Here is a 26,408-nt window from a genome sequence, read left to right as displayed (position 1 = left end):
GAAAACAAAGCATAAATATCTAAGCCACGCAGACTGAGTGCTCCACCGAAAACAAAAATGCAGAGCGCTTCGCTGTGCACAAGTACGCTATGTGCAGCGCATCAGTTGAAGTTGTCTTATACGATAACCACGGCACATGGAAGCCTACGGAACCAAAAATTTTATGCAATTTTCTAAAATGATTAGTGACACCGTGAATACAATTCAGCGCTATTCAACAGGCTTGCGATTGCGGAATGGAATCTTCTGCCATATATGAGTGTTACAGAAACTGACAACGCTAAATTTCATTAAATGCTCACTTTCATCACTGTAGTAATTAGACTTAAATCGCAACGAGAAGTGTAAATTTGGTTAAGAAGTACCTTAAGTAAACCGTTGCCGTGCTCCGCGTGCCGCACTACCGGAGCCTTTGAAGGTCACGGTGCCACCCGAGCGCGCGCATGAAAGCATGCTTCAAAGGCTCCGGTGTGCGGTACGCGGAGCACTGCAACGGTTTGCTGAAGGTCCCTATTGTCTCAATTGTATGCCGGTAAAGGCCTTCTTCTTACTGTTTTTGTTATGTGTTCATTACAGTTTTTTTTAACCCTTTTAGTGTAATATCCCGAAACACTACCTCAAGGTATTCAAATAGAACAGTAAATGAACCCCGCGAATGTAACCAGCAAAATATTGTTTGCTGCTGCGAAGACGGAATATTTAAATATACCGTTTTCAAACGGGCGTGCCATTGTCATTTGGTATGGGGTACCACTACTAAAACAAATTTACATAGAATATTCATACTGCAAAAGAGAGCGTTAAGACTCGTGTGTGACGTGCCTTATCTTTTTCACACGGACCACATTTTTGAAAAACTCGGGCTACTTAAAATACATCAACAATATTAATACAGGCTTATCATGAAGTATAAACAAGAATATTCTGTGATAGATAGCTTCCTGCTAAGCTTGGCATCCCTTAGGAAAAAACAGCTTACACATTCTACTCGCCACTCAGATTTCTGGATGGTTGGTGCATCGCGTACAAATTACGGTCTCCAGATGATTAGAAATACACTTCCAACGTTACTAAACACTTTCCTGAATTCAAATATTGATATATTATCTTCTAGCCCGCGTGAGTTACGTGACTATCTACTTTTTATATAAATATGTTGTTTATCAGTTGTCTAGTCTTCATGCAATATTTTTTTTGTGAAGTTGACGGCCTGTTAGTTATCTTCTTTTTGTTTTACCATAACAGCGTTTTGTGGTTGTTTCTGTTTATTTTGCTGTTGCTTTTTTTTCTTGCTTGTATGTAACTTGGCCCCGCTGTGTACCTGTTCAGGGGGCTGGAGACCCTTCAAGCTGCTTTGTCAGCTTTTTCCTCCAGCTCCCACCATATGTGATATGGTGAATAAAGTTATTATTATTATTATTATTATTATTATTATTATTATTATTATTATTATTATTATCAAGTAGCTGCTGCGACAATTATTCCTGTCAGCCATGTTTTGGGCTCGTACTCTGCGCACGTATTGGACACAATGATGACGTCAGCGTTCGGCAAGGACTCGGATCCAATCAGACGCATCGTGCCACAGATATGGTGACCACTAATATTGCTCGACAAAGTTTCGAAAAGAGTCAATATAGGCGCCACAAAAACTGGTCCCAGCTTTTTGTTACAGTAACACAATGCCCGAATAAATTTACTGTCCAGGCGAGTTCGCGCCTCTTACAATAAGTGGCCTGAGCTACCGTACAAAAGAAAAATATTGTAAGATTCTTTCCTTGTAGCGCTTTACGCATGAAAAGTGGTTGTTTGGGCGAGTTGGTTTGACATCTTATACAATCTTGTGCGCAACAAAGACGAGGACAAAAGCAGAGAAGAGGACACAACAAGGCGCACGTACGTGCGACTTGTTGTGTCCTCTTCTCTGCTTTTGTCCTCGTCTTTGTTGCGCACAAGATTGTATAAGCTTTACGCATGTTGAGCGTGATTAAAATGATGGGATAAATGACAAGCTGGAAGCCCCCGGAAGCCTCGTGCGATTATACGATTGCCCTAAAACAACTTGTTACTAACGTTGAAGTGAGTGCTACCCCCAAAAAAATGTATTTCTCTTCCCAGTATCTCGTCTACGACACAAGCACATAACATCACTGTACTGGCGTTAAGCGAGCGTGTATCAATTTAAATTGTCACGCCACTCGTCAATCCCCGATGAGAGAGTACCCTTAGATTGACACCTTCACAACAGGTCGAAGAGGGGGGATGGAGGAGAGTCTTCGATCCTGCATGTGACGCGTAATTTATTGGGTTCCGCAAAGTCACTTAGACTTCAATTTGGAATGCTCTCCCACAGAAAATATAAGCTACAGTTTGTGATGGTCAGTTTTCTAGTTTCAAATTAAAGTTGCCCAGATACCAGACTCCTTTGGTCCAATGTCGTTTTCTGTAAAGTTAAGGCCTCAAAAGTCTTGGAAGAAGCCGAGGTACAGCCGATCTTGACCTTTTTGGCCAGAGCCTGGGTAACTTGGCTTTAATTTGCCCAACAAGTAGACTTCGCTGCTAATTCTTAGGTGCATACGTGGTATATTGGGCTCGGCCCTGACTCTTTGGCAGTTAGGCGGCGAGCCTAAAAACGCCATGCAAACACCAAAGCAAAATACTCTGGAAAAAACTAAAGCTGTATACCGAAACCGTGTTAGGCCCAAGTTGAGCCCCTGAGAATGTCAAGCTTTTGCCAAAATAGGTGTTTCTTTGGCGTTTTAGCTGAATAAAGTTTCACTGAACTAACCGTGGTAGCGGGTAAAGAAATGTAGTAGATGATATGAGAAAAATGTACTACTCACGACTTATAAAGTGCCAGAAATTCACAAACCGCTATCGAATCCCAAGCATATGGCAAACAGATATAGAAGGTTTCCATACCCTACTCTAGCCAACATAAATTTCAGTTGCTTTAACCTTGACATCTAACAAATTCCGACGACTTTTCCTCTCTACGATAGTGTATAAAATATCAACCTGGAAGTCGGACAACATTTCAGCCACCATCTCCCGTGGAGTGCAGTTTTGCGTAATGAGATTCGTTACCGTTAAATATAGGTTTTCGCGTGATGCGCGAACTACGTTTTCGCGTGATACGCGAAGAATCACATTTCGCTCTTTGCATTTCACCTCTAGCTTTCGACCACAACTATTTATAGCGCCGACCCTTTTGGAGCGTGCTTCACTCGCTTACCGAAGAGGTAACTATCGCACTGGATTATTACCTTGCAGAAAAAAAATGTCCTAACCTATATAGGGTTTTATGACTTCCACGCGCCTAATAGTGCGAGGAAGTTCCGCAATGCGGCACTCGTGATGTAGCCGCTTCAAGGAATGAGCGGTGCACACGCCACACAAAAGAACGCGGCAGTTGGCAATAAAAATGAGTATCCCCATTGGCCTTTATTAGGATTACGATACCAGTTGACTAACTTACCAAGTATTTCCCTATGAAGAAAAAAAAACAACCTTAAATACCGAAGCAAAAAAGATTTGTATATTTTGGCTACTGAGGGCACGGTTTGAATAAAATAACATATCTTTGGAGGTTTTATAATTAAATAGACCGTTTAGAGAATATGAACTGTGATTTGAAAAGTTGGCACGCACAGCCGTATAGGATATGAAAAAGCCCAAGCAAGCCCGTAACTACGAAGACAATTAGTGTCATCTAACGGGGGAATGATGAGTTATCATTGAGTTTAGTGTGTGAACCAGCGCCATTTCGGCGACACTTCGACTGTTATCGTAACTCCCCACTTTTCAGGGAAACAATTGCTGAGTAAACATTGATGGTAGTAGTGACCGGCGAAATAAAACAAATACCGCTTATCGTCATTTATCTCGCGAACGTATCAAACGCCTGTTAACTTACCACTCAACTTCTCGACACAGTGGGTTAAACTTTAGCCTAGTTGAATATTGAGGAGTGACAGCAAGAATTGAACAGCCGCTGAAGACTCGATAATTGTCGGGCTTTCTTCTGATAGGTCTGGCCACAGGTTTCGCACGGCACGGGCTAACCTTGGCTTTTTCATATCGTCCGCGACTGTACCTAAGTAAGAAATGGGCCAACTAAACATGCTAAAACAAGCACCTCGTTGCGCCGTGATGAGGCGTGGGATGTATCTATCGCCTATTTTAGGGTTTTCAACAACGCTATAATTCATGTGACTGGCGGAAAACACCGGGGGCGCTCCTGTTTAAAAAGGATCTGTGGAAATCGGAGAACATACGACTCCTCTCGATGTACCTTCATATCAAAAGGGAGTTATCTTTTGTTTTTTAACTATGCTGTCCATACTCTTTCTCTCATTGGTTTTTTCTAACGCTTTCTTATTTGGCTCCTTTTTTTACTTGGTGGCGTCACAATTAAGCAACGTTCCATATGGCCGGGATCCTGGCGGAAACACGACTACAGAGGTCTGCACCAGATTCCTTCTTCTGGTTCTGCTGTAACCCGCCTTCCAACTTGCCAATGGATAGAAACACCGGTAGCAACGTGTTGAGACGCCGGTGGCACGGCGATGTCAGCGCCACTAAGGCTCGTTTTAGCGTTATGCTGCCACTTCTAAGGCCAACCACAACCAACACGACCATGAGTTGCGTTTCTGGGAGGTTACTGGAGGTATTTCGCACCATTTAACAAACGCTCCAATAGAAAGGCGACTGATAACAAGCGCACCCTTTTAACCGCAGTTAAATCACCCTTAACTGCCGTTACGCTTAATCACAGTTCCCATAAAATAATCTCGGACGACTAATTCAGAAGGGATGAAGAGTGGACGTGCGCAGCTTTGATGAGCGCTCAAGATGCGCCAGAGCAAATTCACCCATAGCTTTGAGTGCATAGCCACAGAAGGTTCCTCAAGAGCATAGTGAGGTAGCTGTAGTTAAGCGAAACGGCAGTTAAGCGTGTCCGTTCCTACGGTATGAGGTTACAAAGCATGTCAGTTACTGACCTCTTTCCGGTGAACAATAGAAAGTGAAGGAATAGTTTAGGGTCTCCTGAGCAGCTCGGGGGTGTCGCTAGAGCAGTGCGAAGCCCCGAGCTGTTGGGTGCCTCTAAGCGTTGAGGCCCTCTACTCTAAAGCTCCCTAATAACAATAGATCCATCTCACCAGTCGTTTTCGTTACACAGCCAGTGCCGTTGTGCATAGAGGGAACTTTGGCCTTTCTACGCCTGCGACAACCCTGCTGCGGGTTTGCACGAGCTGAGCACGAGACAGCACGAGCTGTCTCGTGTACTGCAACATGCCTCCCGTGAACAAAAGTTGTGGCAGCGTCATGCACGCGAAAAAATAAAATTGTTTTTTTTTTTCTTTTTTTTTTTTTTACAGAGATTAGTTACTATCACGGTGGGTTTGCACGCGACGGTATTTTTGGTGGGCTTACATAAGCGTGTGCTTACTTCATGAACATCGAGAGATTGCAGTCTTGCCAGAGATATTTTCGCATGTACAGCATGTAAACTAGCGCTTTTACGGCAATTTAGATGGCACGCAAAAATCGGTTTCTCAACGTTTAGCGGTGCGATTTACTGCAGAGGTGCAAACCGGCAATAGACGCTTACAGTGGAGATAGTAAAAAACAAAAACTTACCTCATTCAAAAAAAAAAAAAACAGAATCGTGTTTTTGGCAATTTACGCCCCCACTTTGTAGACGATGCACGAGTATAAAGAAGTGCTACCGGCAGATGGCGCACGGCCGATTTGGGTTATTTGACAGCCGATTCCGCAAAAGAACCTGCATCGGCCAGTATTTTCTCGACATGGCGTACGCCATCTTTCGGCAACACTTCTAACTATACGCGTGCCTCGTGTGCGAAGTGGCGGCGTAGATCGTCCGAAACAAATTCATGTTTTTTTTGTGTGTTTTTTAGAGAGCAATGTTTGTAGTTCAATTTTTTCAGTGTAAACTTACACCCCAGCTTGCACCTTTGTAGTAAATTGCAGCGCGATACCTTGAGAAACCGATTTTTACGGGCCGTCTAAATTTCCTTAAAAGCGATAGTTTACGTGCTCCATTTGTGAGTGTTTGAAGTTGGTCGGTTCCGGGTATTGCTGTTTGTCGCTGAAGTGTATCTAGGACATATGAGCTCATTTCGTTTTAGGTGAGTAGAAGGTGGATTCTACCTCGAGGACCTGTAGATGTGTCCAGTGTTGAGGACCTTGAGGAAGGTGTTGGGCACCGAGTGTTCGAACAAGTATCCGTTTTTGGAGTTGACGAAGATAAGGTCTGGCTTCCACACGGCGTCGCGGACTTCTTCCGGTAGCACACGAGGATCGTGACGTCCTCTGCGAGCACCTTCCCTCAGTGTCTCCGGCGTCGGCGACGACGACTTCGGCCCGGAGTCTTGCAGAAACCTTGTGAGGTTGAGTCGGTCGTCCTTCCACAAGTCCACCACAAACATGTGCAGGCGAAAGGCCTAGGTGTAATCAAAGGCATGCAACACTAGGTTAATAGATTTAGCGGAAGATAGCCTCGTTCAACTGAGTGATGTCAAAACCAGGACAGAATGTGATGCTAGATATAAGGGAAAGATCCTGAAGCGGAGTCCTCTGGAAGCGTCAAAATGGAGGCCGATGTTTCGCCAAGATGCATAGCTTAGCGAAATGTCGAACATCAGCCTCACACAATAAGGTTCGTTTAAGTTCTTCCTAACGGCATTTACGACCTTCGTGTGTTTATTTTAAAAAATGGTGACACTGTTGGCCTTCTATATTGACAGTCACTTGAAGAAATATGAACAAATTTGTACAGCGAAACGGAAAATACAATTTAAGAAAATAGAAAAAAGCGCTCCTGTATATGCAGACTTCATGACCAGCCGTAAAATGTTTAAACGTTGAACTCTATCCTTTATAATTGTTTTACTGGTCATAATTACAGTCCTCATAAAGATTTTGCAAAATGAAACTAATAAATAACACTCACTTTCTCTTGCGGCGTTTGATTGGAGGGCACATTTTAATTACACTTTGTTATTAATCATCTGCAAAAGCTTTGCACAGTAAGAACGCCAAAGCAATTGAGGGTACTTTTTAGTTTTTTTTTTTTTTTTGTCGTAACACTAATACAATTATCATTGAAGCTAACCATTGTATTGGAAGTTGCCCATCTTGATTACTAAAATAGGTAAAATTTGGTGCGGATTGATTCTGTGCCTGAGCAGTACAGAAAAGCAGACTTCCGTCTTGTTCGTGGTGACTGTCTCAAGAAGTGTACATATGAACTTCAACCACCTTGACTAAAAAACACGCGTAAATTTTCTTCGACCACGTTCTATTAGATGCACCCACACAGAGATTGCTGCACACGATTTATTGAGAAGAGCGTGTTTAAATTATTTCAGATAACTTGAATTTATCTTTAGTATTTTCAGACTGAGACAATCACAACGAGAATAAGTGGCTGAACGAATAATTTCACAACTCTCAGAGCTACGGAAGCAGCGCACCTACCATGCTCTCTTCGCTGATGTCATCGATGTCCATGACCTGGAAAGACACATACACCTTGACAGGGCCTCCTGAAAGTGAGAAAGTTTCATATAATATTTACGTGCAGTCTTTCAGTCACTCGTGGCAAACGCAAGTTGATACACCCATGAAACACAGTTAGAAAAAATGTGTCCCATTTTTATTTATTCAATTTAATCAATCACTTGTGCGTTGCCCTGAGACCGTGCGAACCGATCATTCATCTCGGTGTTTATCGCCGTTGCGCAGTTCGAATAAACGAAACCAAGAAAGCATCCCTACCACGAGTCGTCACCGTAATCCTTTAACCTTCTCAGCCACTTACGAGTTGCAAAACGATCAAAAGAAACCATATCTAAGAGGCAAAAGCTTCGGCTTCAACTTGTTAAGTACCTGTAGCGACGTTTGGAGTGAGGCAAGTCTGTACGTGCTTCACAAAATAAAAAAGCGCGAAAAGCACAGGAACAAGTAGAAGACAAACATGAACACCAGGTTTATCCTTAGCTGTAGTTAGCTGTCACTTTCAGATGTACGGAAACAAAATAGTGGAGTTTCCTAGAAAAGCGAACGACAGTTGAAAACCAGCGCTTTGTGTACGTCCGTTTTCGTACTTGTCCTTGGATATTTCGCACTGCCTTTATCTTTGGAGCCCTATTTGGCCAGTATCCTTCATCCGTTTTCACTGTAAAAGAGACGTAGGACGCTGACACTTTCCAAAACAAATAGTCTTGCTTTCCTGGCCGATATATGTAGAATATCAGAATGGATCTTTATATGGTAAAAACAAGCGGAGACATCGGCACCTGTAGAGAGGAAGCTCACACTTTCGTCGAATATGCGTTTAGGTGGTTCAGCTTTTCTGGTCAAATTTAAAGGCGTAGGTCTCTTTCTGTCAGAAGTTTGCCATGATCGACGGTCGTGGTGGACCAGCAGACTTGCCATGATCGACGGCGGACGTGTTTGCAGATGACCGAGTTAGGGGTGGTTAGAATTTGTGATGCCATGTACCGATAGGCGAAGCGAACAGACAACGCTCTCTATAGTGTGCCCTAAAAGTAGAACCCTGTCGGCCTTAGTAGCCTCCTCGAGCTATTACTATTAGTAACGAGTTTGCAAGCATTAAGCATGCCATGCAGTTCCTACGTGCACAAACTAAAGCAAGTGCAGACGCAGTAAATAAGACAAACGGGTGGTATCAAACCCTTTTGCCTGCTCCACAGCCGTATATGTTTAACAGTTCAAAACACTCATTCACCGATGACCGCCCCATCAGATACGAAGGTAACAGCTATGTTCAAAATCTTTCATAGACATTTCACGCAAAGCGTGATATACCTAAGTTGAAGAAATGTATCTCTAAGTGAAATTTATTGAAACTGGTATTTGTTATTCGACACAGTATATAAAACGAACCCCGCTAAAGCGGTCTGAGGCGGTTGAACAGACTTAGAAATGCCTGTTTGCCTCACTTCGCCGTAGCACACCTCTCGCAATTTCTTACACCCTCCAAAAATGAAGGGCGTTTCATTCAACAGCATGATTAAAAAGTATTATTACTCTAAATAAAAGTGCTGAAATGGTATAGCCTTAAACAACGTTACTGGAGCAAGCTCAGTTTCGCAGCTCCCTATTCTCGCCTGCGAAGGCGAGTGGCCCAGGTGGCGCTCACGAGAACTAGCGGCGCTGCAGTCGGATCTTACTTCCCTGTCCCGCGCGTCGTCTGCTATCACCGCTTTGAGAGCTCCCTTTTCTATTTTTTTTCTTCTTTTCTTTTTTTTTTGTTGTTTTCACGTGTATGACAATAACAACAACAAAAAAAGATGATGACGATGAAGTGTAATGCACCACAGAGATCAGAGTCAACTCATTGTGAGTGTTCTGTCTTTGAGTGTTTAAAATTTATTTTTGTGTGTCTGTTTCCTTGCGCTGTGAAGTGTTAGTATGAATCGCCAACTCGCCCAAGTTCAAGTATTTCTGTTAAACATTGGTGGGCTAGACAATCCGGAAGTAAGACTCGACTGCAGCGCTGCTAGTTCTTGTGACCGCCACTGAGTCCACGTCGCAGGCGGAGCTGTAAAACTGAGTTTGCTCCAGTAACGTTGGCCTTGAGTGTGAGTATGTGGAACGCCCTTTTCACAACCTAGCGAGGAGCTCGGGTGTCAATTTGAACGTTTTTAACTAAACGTATTTTCTGAAGTAAGGAGACTGAGCCAAAGACAGCAAATAAAAATTTTTACAAATATTTAAAATTTTGCTTAATTGAAAAAATACGATATAAAACGAAACCGAAACTAACCTGCCACTTTACTGGTCTACTTTCTTGTTGTGGCGTGTTGTATAAACATCAGCATATGGGCAGCTTGAGCCTGTTTCGCCCAGCGTCAGAAGCACCCAGAGGGCGGTCGCAATCGTCCATGGGAAATAATGGACTACCATTCATCCAGCTTGTCTAAGTCAAGCAATAAGCAGCAAATGTTTTTTCTTTTAATTTTTAGCACGAGATTTTAGACGATTTGCCGTTCGCATTCAATCAGCCGGCATCGCCTGCAAGAGAATCACCAGTGGCAGCGGCATTCGCGATCCGCCGACGCTTGGACCTAGATGCAGTCCGACTGCTCGAACGAACGTCGGCTGCAGGGACTCTTCGCTTGGAAACAGATAAGATCATCATCATCATCATCATCATTTATTTTCCTTGAGGGCCCCAGGGGGCATTATACAAGGGAGTGAACACACTGAAAACATCAACAAAAATAGTTAATAAAAACACGCTGTAATCTATACTTGTATTTCAGAAAGAAAGAGGTTAACGGCTGCAGCAAACTTGTTAGTATCAGTCATGTTTACAATGAGGTCAGGTAATGAGTTCCAATCGTCAATAGCAGATGGTAAAGTCGACATTTTATAGGAGACAGATGACGAAGTAATTGAGCGCAGTTTACATGAGTGGTCAAAACGAGGGAAAATACGGTAGGGAGGTGATAGTAGAGAATCTTTTAGATGGTTGTTGTGGTAAAAGATTTTGTGAAGAAGAGTGAGACGTGACACCCTTCGACGTAAAGAAAGTAAGTCAAGGTTAGCTGATTTGCGTAATCCTGATATGCTAGTGAATGGGGAGTAGTCAGAGTAAATAAAACGAAGACCTCTGTTTCGAACGGATTCAAGGTTGTTAGTTAGATATGATTGCCATGGTGACCATATGGATGAAGCAAATTCAAGTTTAGATCTGACCAAGGTCGTATAAGCTAGTAGTTTTACTGAAGGTGTAGCTAGTCTTAGGTTACGGCGAAGAAATCCGAGAGTACGGTTAGCATCGGCAGTGACAGCATTTATGTGAGTAGTCCATGACAGATCAGAGGTCAGGTGAACGCCTAGGTATTTATATGAGGAACAGGTAGCTACTGGGATAGTGAAAAGGTGATAAGAAAAGGATGAAACATGTGAACTGCGGGTGAATGATAGAGATTTACATTTATTAAAGTTTAAAGTCATTTGCCATTTGTGGCACCACTGAGTTATAAGTGCGAGGTCATTCTGCAAAATTTGATTATCGTGGTTTGAATTAATAGGTCTATAAATTACACAGTCGTCGGCGAAGAGACGTATTGAAGAGGAGATGTTGAGGTAGAGATCATTAATGTATATTAAAAATAGAATGGGGCCAAGAACGGTTCCCTGGGGGACGCCGGAGGTTACAGTGCAGGTGGTAAATTTGGTGTTGTTAATAGATGAGTACTGGGTGCGATTTGTGAGGAATTCGGAGATCCATTTGACGACTGAGGGATGGATATTAATATTTCTAAGTTTCAGTAAGAGACGTTGATGAGGGACCCTGTCAAATGCCTTGGAGAAATCAATAAATATGGCGTCAGTTTGCTTATTAGAATCAAAGTTTGAGTAAACGTCAGTAAGAAAAGCTGTTAGTTGCGTTTCGCATGAGTATGACTTGCGAAAGCCGTGCTGATGCTCGAAAAGAAGGCTGTGGGAGTCTAGAAAGTTTATTATGTTAGAATAGAGTATATGCTCTAAGAGTTTAGACGACACACTGGTGAGCGAGATCGGGCGATAGTTGTTGATTAGTTGGCGATCACCTGCTTTGTAAACGGGGATGACGTTAGCGATTTTCCAATCGCATGGAATTTCAGAAAGTTGAAGAGACTGCGAGAAAATGTCGCAGAGGAAAGTTGAAGAGACGTGTTTAGTATTTATTAATATTTTCGAGTTTATTTGGTCGTCACCAGAGCTAGAAGACACCTTCAGTTGATCAATGGCCTTCAGTACACCAGAGCGGTCGATCATGATAGGATTCATAGGAGGATGAAGGGGTTGGCACAAGTTGGGCATACTTGACAAGTCTTCATTGGTAAAGATCGAGCTAAAAAAGTTGTTAGTTTCAAGAGCACTATGTTCGTCAGAAAGTGGAAGGCCGTACTCGTCAACGAATTGTAATGGAAGAGAGAGTGCTGGGTTAATTACTTTCCAAAACTTTTTAGGTTTATTGGTTAAAATGTTGGGGAGGTCATGAGTATAAAATTTGGATTTGGCATCATGAATCGCGGATTTGTAGGCCCTAGCGCATTCGTGATAGGCGTTCCAAGATGCGTTAGTGTTATGATCCTTTGCCCTCGTATAAGCTCTTTTTTTCCTGTTGGAGTGACAATGAACTGTTTTATCGTACCAAGGGTTAGTGTTATCGGATATAATTCGAGTGAGTGGAACGAAACGTTTGATTAGGGATGTTAGTCTATCTTTGAAAAGAATCCAGTTTTCATTGACCGTCCTTTCTGCGAAGTTTACTGAGAATATGTGATAAAATTCTTCGAGGTTGGTGTTGATAGATGCGTAGTCGGCTCTCGCATAATCGTGAATGAATTTGCAATAACGTGATTTCTTAGGAGTAGTGATGGAGAATGTTAGCTCAATGACGAGGTGGTCGCTAATGCTGGGTAAGTATGTGACGTTGCTGAAGAGAGAAAGGTCATTGCTTAAACATAGGTCGAGTACGTTGCTGCAGCGATTGGTAATTCTAGTAGGTTGAGTGATAACATTAGATAGGTTAAAATCTAAACAAAGGTCAATAAACTCTTGAGAAAATGCACAGCTAGAACAAATAGTTGACCAGTCAATATTTGGGTAATTGAAATCACCAAAAAGGGTAACTAAAGCGTTAGGATATTTACATGCGAGTTCAGAAAGGCGCATTTATACAGTTCAATAACAAAATCTCTTTTATTATCCGGCGGCCTGTAACACACACTTATTATTACGGGAGGCGTTGTGCAAAGATACACCCAAACAACTTCTAGGTCAGTGGTAAGCGGTATTAGCCGTGATGGTATATGGTCTTTTATGGCCAAAAGTACGCCCCCTCCCTTTCTAGTTTTTCTATCAGACCTATACACTCGAAAGCTCGAAAGAAGCCACTATGTTGCAGTTCTTCTTGGTGCTTATTCACCCCACAGCACGTCCCCAATCAATTCCTCTCCAACCTCTATCGCATGCCGCAAACAGCCTAAACCAGACGTAATCCGTAAAACCGCAGACGCTTACCGCACAACCTCGTGGAGGAGGGAGTTCTCGTCTACTCTCGGACACAACATTTGACATCACGAGCGCGCCTGCTCGTTGTTGCCAGTTGAGTAGCAGTCAGTGATTGGGGGGTGTACCCGTAAACCTAGAAATTCATTTTCTCCAAATAAAAGTATTATTTTAATAGATATTTTGTCGACATACTCAGGGGTGGATATCAAGTCCGTGGTGAAAGTGATATTAAAATCAATGACCATCATTATTTTGCCTTTAAGGTGTAAATTTTTGGGGGGTTTTACTCACCATTTTTTGATACGGGAGCTTCAGATTTGTGGTAGCTAGCCGGGATCACTTCCTCTAATATTGGGCTGGCATGACATCTGAAAGGAAGCGCAAATATTTGTTCAACTTCAACTATGGCAAATCTGCAATTCTTAAAGAAATGTCGGGCTCCGGTGCTGCTCAAATGGCTTAGTCTTGAGCACTGTTTAAACTCGTTTTATAAGTTGCATGTCGTTTCAGATTCTGATGTAATCCAAAGATTCGAGCGTAATCGAAAGACTTTGTTAATGCAGTTCGCCACACCTAAAATGGTGGTATTATATTTTGCAGTTGCATATTATATTTTATATTATGTTCAAAAACATTATTGATCGTATAAAATGGAGGCCTAGAAGGAGCTCATAACAGTAGGTTTGCTTGAAAATTCCCTCTCCGGAAAGTAAACCTCTGACAAACTGTAACATCATTAAGCTGGTTTTTGTCGTAAATCACAAGAAGCTGTCAGCTACAGTGTTGTAGGTCGGCAAAAATGTTGCAGATTCCCTTCATGAAACAGCAAAAATACGATCACGGAGGACATTCTCGCTCCTTTACATAACCAACGCGAGTGTTGAATAATAACTTGTGCTTCTACTTTCCCGAAGAGTACGCGCACAACCAACCACTGGCGTCGACAGCGAAATCTGAACAAATTTTGATGTTTAGAAACAATACATCGACCTAAAAATAAAGTTTCCTTTTTGACACTGACATCTCAAACTGATAACTGGCACGTGCGTTTCAAGTGTCCATTTCATGTTCAATCGCCGAGCTTTCTATTCTAGATTACAGTGAATGGCTACCTACACAAGTGGTCTTCAAGGAAGTTATGTCGCTTGCATTTTAATAGTGAATGACAACTAAAGAAACGGGGGGCATGTCATATAATGACCACGCATCTTGCTTTATTATTCGTCCCTCAGAGATCTTATTGGCTGATGCTGCCGCCTCATTGGACAAGACTCTTGGCACTAACCACGCCCTTGGTTTCTCAAACAGTAAGTGAATATAAACTTGTAATAACCAAGTCCCCGAATACTACAGAAAATATATGAAGGATTATCAGTAGATTTTACCAAAGCCTCTTGCAGAACCCGCAATGATACACCTGTTCGCTTACAGGGATCAGTGGGTACGTCATTCTAGAACGCAGCTTTTAGGCCGGATTCACACGGTGCGATTTTACTTGCGATTTCGAAGTTGCGACGTTGCTCGTCCGGCAAAAATGAGCGTTCTGGAAGCTGAGGTGCACAAAGCCGCAGCTGCGAAATCGCGAACAAATTCGTACCATATGAATCAGACTTTAGGCGCCCGTCTCCGGGTTTCGCGGCGTCGGTGTCCGCGTAACCGCGCTAAATTAAGCGGGAAAATTAACGTAACGCGACCTCAAGAGGAATTCAATACCCCGCTAAATCATTAGCGAGGAAAATGACGTCACATTACTTGGTGTCACGTCACCTATGAACAAATTCAGTTTTTCCGCTAGATTTAGCTGGAAAATTGACGTTCCGTGCGGAGGAGAAGGGGGGGGGGAGGTACGGAGGAGGAGGAGGGGCCTACCCTTCCCTCCTTACCCTCCCCCCTCCTCCTTAAGAGCTGCGCTCTAATTGTCTAATTTCGCGTTAGAAACATTTGTATACGTCTTTATATATATATATATATAAAAAAAATTTTTTTTTTATCTGATAGTGTTGGCGACGGCCCAGAATGGTCTTGCGTACGGTTGGGTCTGTTTTTGGTATCGGCTTCGTGCGCATCGAAGGTCGAAAGTTATACCAAAATAGGAACAAAACTCGAAAAATACGAAGTGCTATTTAGCTTAGACATTACGGCTCTTGAATACGGCGGCATGAGTATCGGCTTTGACATCAGCTCCTCCAAACAACAAAGTTACAAAAGTGGCTCAGAGGTCACTGCTAATGACTGCGACGTCTGCTACTTATATTATCGACCTCTCCGTAGCGGTCCCTGTGCATGTCTCGACAAAGCGGTCGGTCTTTGTCCTATATTTAGGTACCCCACCGGACGACGGTTCGAGGACTTGCTTTTCGTTAGCGATGCACGGGAATTTTACGAAGGACATTGCATGTTGAACAAGGCACGACAATAGACACCGACTGCGTCTCTCGTCGTTTACTGAACGAATAATTCGTTGGCAAAAAGAAGAATTTCCTAAAGCTGCGTGGCATGAAGAACTTAAGTACCCTCAACGTACCCCTCTTGTATGTTCCCATATTAATGTGTATCCCGTTATACTACCACCGCATCATTTGTGGACACGTGCCGTCGCTCATATGCCTCTTAGCTTATTGAAGTCTTCTGATGGGATGCACCGGCGCTCCCGTTTTAAAAACAAGTGTTTCACTTTGTCTACTGAAATAGGCACGTGGTTCGAAAAATAACCTATAATGCGTGACAGGATCATGATGGTGAATGGTCCGCCTGTAGCGCGAGCTTTCTGCACTCGATAACCCGTAGTCGCTCAAGCAGTCAAAGCCCAGCTAAAGGCAACGAACGCATAGTGGAGCCGAAACTTCTGAATTCGTAGCCTGTTACCGACCACGGAAAAATATAGTCATCTCAAAAAGAATGAAAACATATTTAAAAAATAAATTACTGATTGTATGGCGAGTTCGTCCTCAATTCGAGAATACGTGGTAGCGTGCGAAGAAAAGGAAAAAAGTGGACTATTTCGTGCATAGTGGTGTCTAGTTTTTCTCCTTTCGTCTTTGACTTCTTTCTTATTATGTGAAACATGAAATAAAACATGAAGATAAATATCCATAACTTGATTCTCAAGGTGAGTATTTTTTTCTCTATCGTTTGGGTCAATTCAAAGAGTCGGATCGGTAAGGCTGCCATCGTCGCTTCCAAGTCCTTTAAAGCTAAATACGAGCCAATTATGAATCAAAAGGGGAAGATAATAGGGAGTTTTAGAATAGCGCACGCTAAAGCTTTGCGTGCGCAAAGAATAGCGTCGTCGCCACTGCGCATGCTCCGAACGCAAACCAGGTTTTGCGCTTTGCGTGCGCAATTTTAGCGTGCGCTATTTCTCGGAAATAGCGTGCGTACGCAAAGAGTCTTTGCGCTTCTCCTAGGAGGATTCGTGATGAGAAGTTGGCTAAAGCCAAGACGAGCACAGTTAAAAAAAATGGCGGCTTCCAGGATTATGTCGGCGGCTGCTTTGGCGGCGTCGTGAGTGCGACGCCGGCGGCATCCTCGCGACTGCAATTTTCAATACGGGACGACAATGTACTCGGTTTGGCAGCGATCACCGGCAACTTGATGCTTGCGACGCGCGAACATTTCACGACGAAGGAACGATGTACGAAGGTCAGTACACGAGACCTCTCTTGCCGAGGCGACGCAAGCGGACACGACCGGTCAACCGCTCGCGTCGCATTCTCGTGTTTAAACAAATTAAAATGCTACTCTGGACCAAAAAACTCGTTTTTTTCTTTTAAATTTACAGTATTTCGTGTGTGAACTAAAATTTTTTACTGTATCTTGGTGGCGTCGCAAGCGCGAGATGCTTGGGCTTTTGCGTCGCTGCGGCGAAACGCTATTCTAAAACTCTCTTGCGTCGCGCGCGCAAATGCAAGCGCTAAATTTAGCGCTAGCGCGCGCTAAAATTGCGTACGTTATTCTAAAACTCCCTAATGAAGCGTCAGGGTGCGGTCTACTGGAGTGATTCAAGACGTCTCTCGCTTCTTGAAACAAAGAAAGGTCGTGCCGGTCGCCAGTTAGTTCTGTTCGTATAATCGGGGTCATCGATGCCTCGCATTCTGTTTGTTTTAGTAGACTGCCCCCTGGCGACCCAGTCCAGGTTCGGGCTGTGCTTCCCAGGCGCCCAGTCCATGCTGCTAGCTTTCCGACGAAGAAATAGTTCGAATCCCCGGTTAAAAATATAATACGTAGAAAACTATTTATAAACATACATACGCAGGTCGGAAGTGTTCCAGAGGTACCCGTAGGTGGCCCCAGTGTGTTATATCGACGAAAGGGTCACGAAAAATCGACTGTTGCACAAGCAACAGTCGATTTTTCCAAAAAAAAATATAATAAACATCGCTTTCACTCACTCGGGTCACACGGAAATGCCGACTCACTAGAACACACTCATATCCTAGTTACACGAGGGTATACCTTCAACCTCAGTTAAGCGTGACTGAGATCAGACTTAGCTCCGGTCAAGGGTGACAGACGGATACCCTAAACCGTAGTTACGCTTAAGTATGATTAGCAGTTACTACCGACTATACCCGAGTTGCACGCTGGCGCCCTAAACTGCAGTTAATCTTAAAGGGGTCATGAAACGATGTCGGGTTGGAATGTTAACGACTTTGCAGAGGCGTACTGGTCCAAGTCTGGTTCAAGTGTGTTCGCACAGGTCGCCACTGATTCAGAAGCTTCTTAGTCGCGGCGAAATTGCGAAGATAAAAGGGGACTATTTCTTTCGGTCTTACCTTCGCAAAGCTTTTATGACGCAACTGTTGCATCGAAACCCCCCACCTAACGACAGTCGAGCGTGGCTTATAAATTCAACACGAGAACTGCGCGAGCACTCGACTTGGGGTCGTAACAATCAATGCATCGGCGGACACTCGAGTAATAACTATAGCGGCTTTCAATAGCCGAACTCCAACAATGCCTGGAGCTCAGCACGAGTGTTCTACTTTGCCGACCCCAGCGCGTCGGTATCATTAAAGGGGTGATGCAACGAGTTTTGTACTTTGCTACTTAGAACAAATATCTGACGTTAATGGCCTATAAAGCACGTGTTTGTTTTTCACCCCACGCAATAAAAGTCGCAGACAAAAATTAAAGAAAAACGAGCAAAGATCACCCCCTAAACTCGCGGCCGGAACAAGCGGCCACGTGATCAGGAGCCAATTATATGCCGCCAATGTTGATCACAGCCACGCACTGGGATTGGCAAAGCACAGGACACGCGCTGTTTTTTAGACATTGTTATGGGTCGACTATTGTCGTCATTGCAGCGACTGGACAAGGCCAATGACACGGGCCACCACCCGAATGCTTGTCGAGTTATTGATTATCACGAGCCAAAACCGAGTGCTCACGCAATGGTGGGATCCAATGTATGAGCCGTATTCAAATATCCTTACTGGGAGATACCGCGACCCCCAGGCCACGTCACCAAGTTTTTGCGAATGAGAGGTTGAAAGAAAACGCTCGCTCTTGTCCTTGATATTACACTGCAACGAAAGAGTTTCTTGGTCAATGGCGTTGCGTGCTAGTAGGCTCGTGTAAATTTAAAAAAAACGTTCCAAGCGAATGTCGTTGCACCGCCTCTTTAACGTTGGTGGCATAGAATAGGGACCAGGCCACGTGACCGCTTATTTTGTCTCCGAGTTCAGGGGTGCTTATATTTCTCGAACTCTTTTGGTGACTCCCACCGTTCAGAAAGAAAGACAGGCATTTTTTTCAGTTATTAACGTTATAGAGCGATTCTATGTAGTATTTAGTGAAAGTAGAAAAATCGTTTCATGGTTCCTTCAGGTATTCTTATCATTTACTAACCAAATACCCGAGCTACACGCGGGCACCGTAAACCGCACTTACATCTGCCTCAATCGCACTGGACTGCGGCTAAGGGTGTCCGTCTAATACCTTGATTAAACGGGCACCCGTAAACGCAGTTAAGTCACCCTTAACTGCAGTTACGCATAACCACAGTTCCGCACTATACTCTCAGGCAGCTATTTGAAAAGCAGTTAAGAGTGCGCGTGCACACCTTCAATGGGCGCACAAGGTGCGCAAACGAACGTATATCCATAGCCTTGATTGCATGGCCACAGAAAGTTGTTTAAAACTATACATCCTTGGCTTGCATTGACGTCACGTCAGCCGCCATTTCTCCGTACCATGTTCCAGTGCCCGAACTTTCTGCGGCATACATTTGGTACCATCGAATCTGTTCTTCTCGGCAAGGCTTGTCAAGAATGATGAACTCGATTTTGCGAAGTGTATGCTGCAGAACGTACGGGCACAGCAGCGTGGTCCAACCTCCAAATGCGTAATACTTGCTCACGTGTAAAAGAGTGTTCAAGTTTTATAAATCTCTTATATTCTTTTTTAATTAAACAGTTGGTAAATAAACCCACACGAGGAGGTGCAGTACTGGACCTTTTTTGTGCCACTCACCCCGAAAGCATGTCTGTACGCGTGCTGGGCGAAATTAGTGATCGTAGAATTGTTTATTTATGCTAAGATGCCAAATATTTCGAGACTGAACCTATACACAATTATATATGACTGATCATAGGCAAATCATAGTGGTATTGCGGTAACACTGTAAAACTTTCTGATTCAGTACGAAAGCATCTTCCATACACACTCTGTTGAAGAAAACTGGGTCTCAATAAAAAAACAAGCTAATTTATATACGAAAAACACTTTTGTTTCTAAGTTGCTCATTACCAAGAGGGAGGGTTGTCCCTGGTTTTCTCGAAGCGTAAAACGCTTGATCTCCAAAAAGAAGAGACTTTTCAAAAAGGCCACTTCTTCAAATGCAGACCGTGACTGGCAGTCGTACGAGATTGTGTGGGCTTATGCAAAAATTAGATAAGAAAAGAATAGTTTTTTCAACAACGATTTATCTAGCATACTAAAACCAAATCTAAACAAGTTCTGGCATGTTCTAAACTCCAAAGAAAAGAATACATTTCCTTTACTTTAAGAAGGTGACGTAAAGCTTTCTGCATCCGAGTCAACTTTTAAACTTAACACATCTTTTGGTGAAGTGTTTACCGGCAGGCTCCCTTCATCTGACCGCCTTGTTACACCTATAACATCATTCCAGAAATGGGCGATGTGCAAATTCATATTCAGGGTGTCATCAGTGTCATCGTCCGCTTGCCGACAAAATCCAGCTAGGGTTCTGATGGTGTATGTTTGAAGCTGCTTAAACTAACAAAAGGTGTGTCAGGTGCCGCGCTTGAGCTTATTCCAGCAATCTCTTAAAACGGCTGGATTCCGGACGAATGGAAATCTGCTAATGTTGTCACGATTTATAAATCTGGTAATCGAAATTGTCTAACAAATTATACACCAATTTCATTGACCACCGTTTTTTGTAAACTTTTAGAATATATAATATATTCATCTGTAAGAAAACACCTAGTCTTAAATAACCTGATATATCCCAATCAGCACGGCTTTCGATGTAGTCTTTTGTGCTGCGAAACCCAGCTGTTTGAACTGGTAACAGATTTCCATACCTGCATTCCCTCATCCTCGCAAATCGACGCTATTTTTATAGACGTTTCAAAGGCCTTTGACCGTGAACGACACAGTCGTCAAATACAAAAACAACTGCAATATTTCAAAATAATTATAAGGTAATTACATGGATTCGTGAGTTTTTGCACGATCGAGATCAACCAAGGATTGCAAATGACTTCACCTTACCACCTATACATGCCAAATCTGGTGTCCCTCAGGGATCCGTTATTGGACCACTTTTTTTTTGAATTTATATAAATGACCTCCCGAACAGTATTTTTTCAAAGGTTCGCCAATTTGCCGACGATTGTGTGGTATAAAATAGCTCGTCATAGCGACTGCCTAACTCTTCAAAGTGATTTGGATATCCTGCTTTCATGGTGTGACACATGGCAAATGCAGAGAAATATTGATAAAACAAAAACAATTACATTTACCAGTCGTCGCTCACCTTTTCAATGCAGCTACAAAGTTATAGATCCAAAATTAGATAAAGTATCCACATATAAATATTGAGGAGTCCATTTAACTTTCAACCTCTCCTGGAACACTCATTTAGATTATATCCTTGGGAAGGCAAACCAGTACCTTGGTTTCTTAAGAAGGCATTTATATATGGCAACACCAGAAACCAAACTACGTCAAACCCGCTTACAACAAACAGCAGGGAACTCTACGATCAGTTCGATATAGCAAGTAGTTCGATATTGCAAAAACCATTTACAACGAACTTCCACGATTGGTTCGTTGCAAGGCCGAGAGCTCCTGTTTCTTTCTCATATCTTCGCTTCCGCCTTGTAAAACGTGTTAAATTTCTTTTTCCTTTTTTTTTTTTTTTTTTTTTTTTTTTTGCCTGCGCGCAAAGTTTTGTTTTTCTGTTTATATTTTCTGAATCGCTTCTCTTTGTGGGCAGCCGCTTTGGGATGAAATGTTTTTGCTTTTTTTCTTTGCGTGCGTGCAGTGTTTTTTTTTTTTTATAGCTTTCTCCCCTTCTGAATCGCCACCCAATTTCATTCGCGGCTTGAGCTTTTAAAATTTTCTTTCTTCCCTACTCTTTTTGGGGGAGAAGGGACAGGCTATAGTAAGTTACAGGTCAAGAAGGTAGCGGCAAATGCCCCTCAAAAGGATTCATATATCCTTCCGCCAACTCCGCATCCAATAGCGTCCCATCGTTTCCGTGACGTCGTGGCCAACGCGGGAGAGGGTTTTGCCTTCCTGTAAATATTTGCTTTATCTTTTGACTTTGACTTAGCGTTGTGGAAGCCGTGAGAGAGAGATAAAAACTTTCCCCCTCCGATGGAAACAAATCGACTTGGGGGTGGGGGGGGGGGGGGGGGGGGCGGGTTAGGTTCCCCCTCTGATGAATACAAAGGCCACTTGCAGGGGCTCGGTTCCCTCTCTGATGAACACAAAGGTCGCTTTCTTAAAAAGTGGGGGTCGGGGACAAGTTGGCATCAGTCTGTAGCCATTATCTATTCATTCAAGCGGAACGAGGGGTGTTTCCAGGGAACTATTTTTTTGAGTGGGGACGGATTTAAAACGGGCGCATCGCGCTTATGGGAGGAGCTTCTTCTACCTTCTTGACTTGTAACCGACTATAGAAGACGATTATTAGCGCGTTTTTGGAAACCTTCCTGGGAGAAAAAAGTTCGATATCGCCAATATGTCGTTGCATTTTCATTTAAATTTTCCGTGAGTTCGATATCGACAATAATTCGCTGTGCGTAGGTCCGCTCTAAACGGGTTTCACTGCACTTGCATACCCTACCCTCATCAGGCCAAGGATGAAATATGCAGCTATATTTGGAACCTGAATCAAAAATATTTAATTACTAATCTATAATCACTGCATAACAGGACCACCAGGGCCCGTTTGCTCGAAGCGCTAACCGCGGCTAAAGTTAGCCGCAGTACCTAGGAGAGGGAATTTGAGATCACGTGACTGGCTCGGTAGGGATGCGGGGAAACATGGCGGTGCCCCAGTGAGTGAGCGCCGCTCGCTTTGGAACTAATATGTCGTTGTAGCTGCAATATTGGGCGCGTTAGTCATGCAACGAATAATGCAGGAGGCTTTCGCTTTGTCTTACCTCAATTAAACCGTAAAGCATGGGCAATGACATCGCCGCATTTTTTAGATAGTGTTTCGATTCTGCGCATTCCTAAGCCTAAATGACCACGATAATTGTCGGCATGGCAACGTCTTCGGAAAGCGGATTGTTGATAGCACACAAAAGCAGACGGCGTCTCGACAGACTTTTTTTCTAAATTATCCAAGCATCGCGAGGAGAACGCTGGAAGTGTAATTCTACGGTTCACGCGCGCTGGCCTTCCTCTTATAAAAGATTTGAAGTAAAAAATCATAATAAGGCTTTAACGAACGCGCGTGCGAGGCAAAATTTGTTTTATACTTTTTGCTTCAGAACGGTTACTACTGCAGACGCCAGCACGTGCGACGCGTGCAACTACAGTCGTAGCATGCACCTCGGTGCTTGGATAATTTAGAAAAAAGGTCTGTTGGGACGCCGTCTGCTTTTGTGTGCTATCAACAATCCGCTTTCCAAAGACGTTGCTATGCCGACAATTATCGCGTTCATTTAGGCTTACGAGTGCCCAGAATCGAAACACTATCTAAAAAATGCGGCGATGTCAATGCCCATGCTTTGCGGTTTAATGAGGTAAGGCAAAGCGAAAGCCTCCTGCACCATTCGTTGCTGACTAACGCGCCCGGTATTGCAACCACAACGACATATTAGTTCCAAAGCGAGCGGCGCTCACTCACTGGGGCACTGCCATGTTTCCCCGCATCCCTACCGAGCCAGTCACGTGATCTCAAAATCCCTCTCCTAGGTACTGCGGCTAACTTTAGCCGCGGTTAGTGCTTCGAGCAAACGGGCCCAGGTTTAAACTAAAAACGTATTCACCTATAAGGGTCACTCAAATTAAGAGCTCACTTGGTTTATTGACTCTCCACCATCGAAGATACCTCGCAAGGTTATCTCATTTTTCATAAGCTCTATCAAAGCTCCTCGGATTTCCGTCAAAACAACAATACCCTGCCGGCTCGCATTTCCCCCTGTCATTATCATCGTTACAAAGTTGATATTCCATTTGCAATATCTAATCTGTTCAGGAATTCCCCGTTCGTACAAAACGGCGGCCTAATGAAATGAGTTGCAAGTGAAATTGCGACGGTCATTGATCATGATGCATTTATGTTGTTATTGCTGAATCTTTAGGGTGAATGAATTATATCTTGCCCTGTGTGTTTACTCGCTCGCTGGTAGTCTATTGCTTTATTGCTGTTTCTAGCACGTCGGTGGCCTCCAATGATGTGAGTGCGCGTGTGTTTTTTTATGCATTGTCTTTCGTTCATGGTTCTGTTTAGCGTGACACGATGTTTTCTATTTTTTATTTTTCCTTGCGAAATCTTGTATGATTACGTAAACGACTATATGAAACCCCCCTCTATGTAATGCTCTATTAGAGCCTTTAGAGGTATGTTAATAAATAAATAAATAAAGTATGGAGCAATGGCGGCTGCTACGGTGCCAAATGACGTCACATGCAAGGCATGTATAGCGTGGTAACTGTGGTTAAGCGTAGCTATCGTTAAGTCTTCCCATGTAACTAGACTGTTATTAGGGTACTAAATGGAAATCCGCGAACCAGCCCCAAGGGGTGCTGCGCAAAGCGGCTGAATTCTCCCCCACCTGTGCTCCCGGAAGGCCGGGCAGGAGGGCTCCAGCTCGGCGTCTACGCTCGCCGTGGCCGCCAGTGTAAAGACGGCGATGACGGCCAGCGTTGCCAGCCGCAGCGGAAGCAGGGCGGGGCTCCCAGCCCGGGCGGGGGGAGGGGACGTCACCAGCCCCGCCAGACCGGACTCCGGTTAACCGGACAGGCGCGGATGCAGCCCTGCATGCTGCCTCCGCTCGGGCCACGGGGTGGGGGCGCTGCAGCAGCGGTGCAAGCGAAACGATTGCCAGCGACCCGTTATCTTCAAATTCATATCGACCAACACACTGTTTACAGACAAGACCGCGTCTGGACCACACCTTGTGTGGGCACTGCGCGGGCAAAGAAACCAGATTCGCGCGAGGCGATCCATCTGCGCATGGCCAGTACCGACAGCAGCACCACTGCAGTTCTGTGACGTCAGAGAGTTGAGTTGGTCTATACACCAACACGCGGCGCTGATGTCACAGCGACGCCGCGGTGGCGCTGTTGTCGTCACTGCGCGTGCGCAGAAGCTCCCCTTCGTCGTATGGTTCTACATGTCTAACGTATCAAATGCATTATTTAAAGGAGTGGTACAACAATGTTTTCTACTGTCACTACTCGTTATGTCGGACTGCAGCCGTAGCTAGGATTCGGTGGAGCCAATCAGGCAGCTCTCGATTGCGTTAACAAAGCGCTCATCGTCTTTCTAAATGCGTCCTGTGATTGGGACGCATTTACTGTGCGTGATTAGTTTGGTCGGTTATATGCGGAGCAAGTCGTGTGCTTCTTGTTCATGGGGTTGCGGTTACGTCAGAACGACAGCGAGCTCTGATTGGCTTTGATCAAAAGGATAGTGGGCAGACTTCTATGCTGGATGTCTTGAGGTCTACCCACTATTTCTTTTTTTCAATCGGGCACTAAGTGCTCGGCGTTCTGACGTCATCGCAATCGCTGTCCAAGAAGCAGACGAACTTGCCCTCCGCATAAGCTTACAAGTTATAATGAACGCACAAAAACGATGAGCGTCATGGCAAAGCACTTTTGATGTTGCTTGATTAGCTTCATAGGACCGTAGCGTCGGCTGCGGGGCGATTTGAAGTGAAATTAAGTGTATAAATACCGCATACAGTAATTACTTCAGGTTTATAGCTTAAGAACGACGTTTTAGCACTACATCCTGGAGAAGAAAAGGCAACCCAGCATTACCGACAGGCACGCGGAACCCAAAGAGGTAAAATATCGAGCTGTAAAGCTTAAGCGACAAAACAGCGATCACCGACACTGACCAACCTCGAACACGTCCAACGATTACGCAAAGGCACATATTTAGCAATGTTGCAGTAACTCGGTTTTGCTTGACGGTCACTGAGAGCTTTGGAAGCCTGCCCGCTGTCGGGCTAGACAGAGGCATACCTTGCGGCTATTGCTCTGGCTTATAACCTTGCGGATTTTGTTTAAGCGAGGGCTTTCACGGGCGACACTCTGCAGAGGTTGTGACCTCGTGGGCTGCCTTCGCGCCGCTAAGGGAGAACGCTTCTCTCAGGTCTTGGTGCAAGGCCAGGGAAGTCGGGTTTTCCCGTCGTCCGCGCAGCGTGGAGGGAGAATAGTGGGATCGAGCCCCGGCATCCCGTCAGTAACGACGCGACGAAGGGAGACTCTTCCGTGTCGTCTGCTTGAAAGACTTGTTTTCAAATATTACTCGCGTTATGCCATATCCCACTTTAGCAGTATCTTCCTACGCGTAATGTTGGATGGTTTTAGAAACTTCCACCGCGCTTAAGACTTACCTCACGGATCATTGAGCACTGGGGGTGGTCGTCACGACGCCAACCACAGCGGCTAAGAGAATTAACCACGTCACACCTCCATCTTCTGGTACGTAACGGCACTTTTCAATCCGTACCATGCTGAAGCTATCGCTTTCGTTTCATTTTTGTTTGTTTATTTATCTATTTTGGAAATATTGCCTGACACCTAGATGGCGTCCAAGGCAAGGGTGGACACGGTACAGCATGTACGCTGTACAATGTAGACACACAAAGAATAACATAACATCAATGAGCTTTGGC

At 44.1% G+C, this 26,408-nt stretch overlaps 1 protein-coding gene across 1 annotated transcript in view; it reads right to left on the bottom strand.

The window, feature by feature from the left end:
• Positions 1-26,408, bottom strand: part of LOC8039048 (glycine receptor subunit alpha-1) — a 64,995-nt gene that overhangs the window by 12,216 nt on the left and 26,371 nt on the right. Inside the window, exons 2-5 of the mRNA XM_029970605.3 lie at positions 24,333-24,502; positions 13,357-13,433; positions 7,507-7,574; positions 6,178-6,470 (exon numbers count right to left, since the gene is read on the bottom strand). Of these exons, the coding sequence (XP_029826465.3) occupies positions 6,178-6,470; positions 7,507-7,574; positions 13,357-13,433; positions 24,333-24,502 (608 nt within the window). The remainder of the gene's footprint in view (positions 1-6,177; positions 6,471-7,506; positions 7,575-13,356; positions 13,434-24,332; positions 24,503-26,408) is intronic.

The sequence above is a fragment of the Ixodes scapularis genome, unplaced genomic scaffold, assembly GCF_016920785.2.
Source record: "Ixodes scapularis isolate PalLabHiFi unplaced genomic scaffold, ASM1692078v2 PGA_scaffold6__148_contigs__length_123643588, whole genome shotgun sequence".
Classification (NCBI taxonomy): Eukaryota; Metazoa; Arthropoda; class Arachnida; order Ixodida; family Ixodidae; genus Ixodes; species Ixodes scapularis.
The sequence above is the reverse complement of the archived record's forward strand: the minus strand, read 5'-3'. Positions and strand labels throughout refer to the sequence as shown.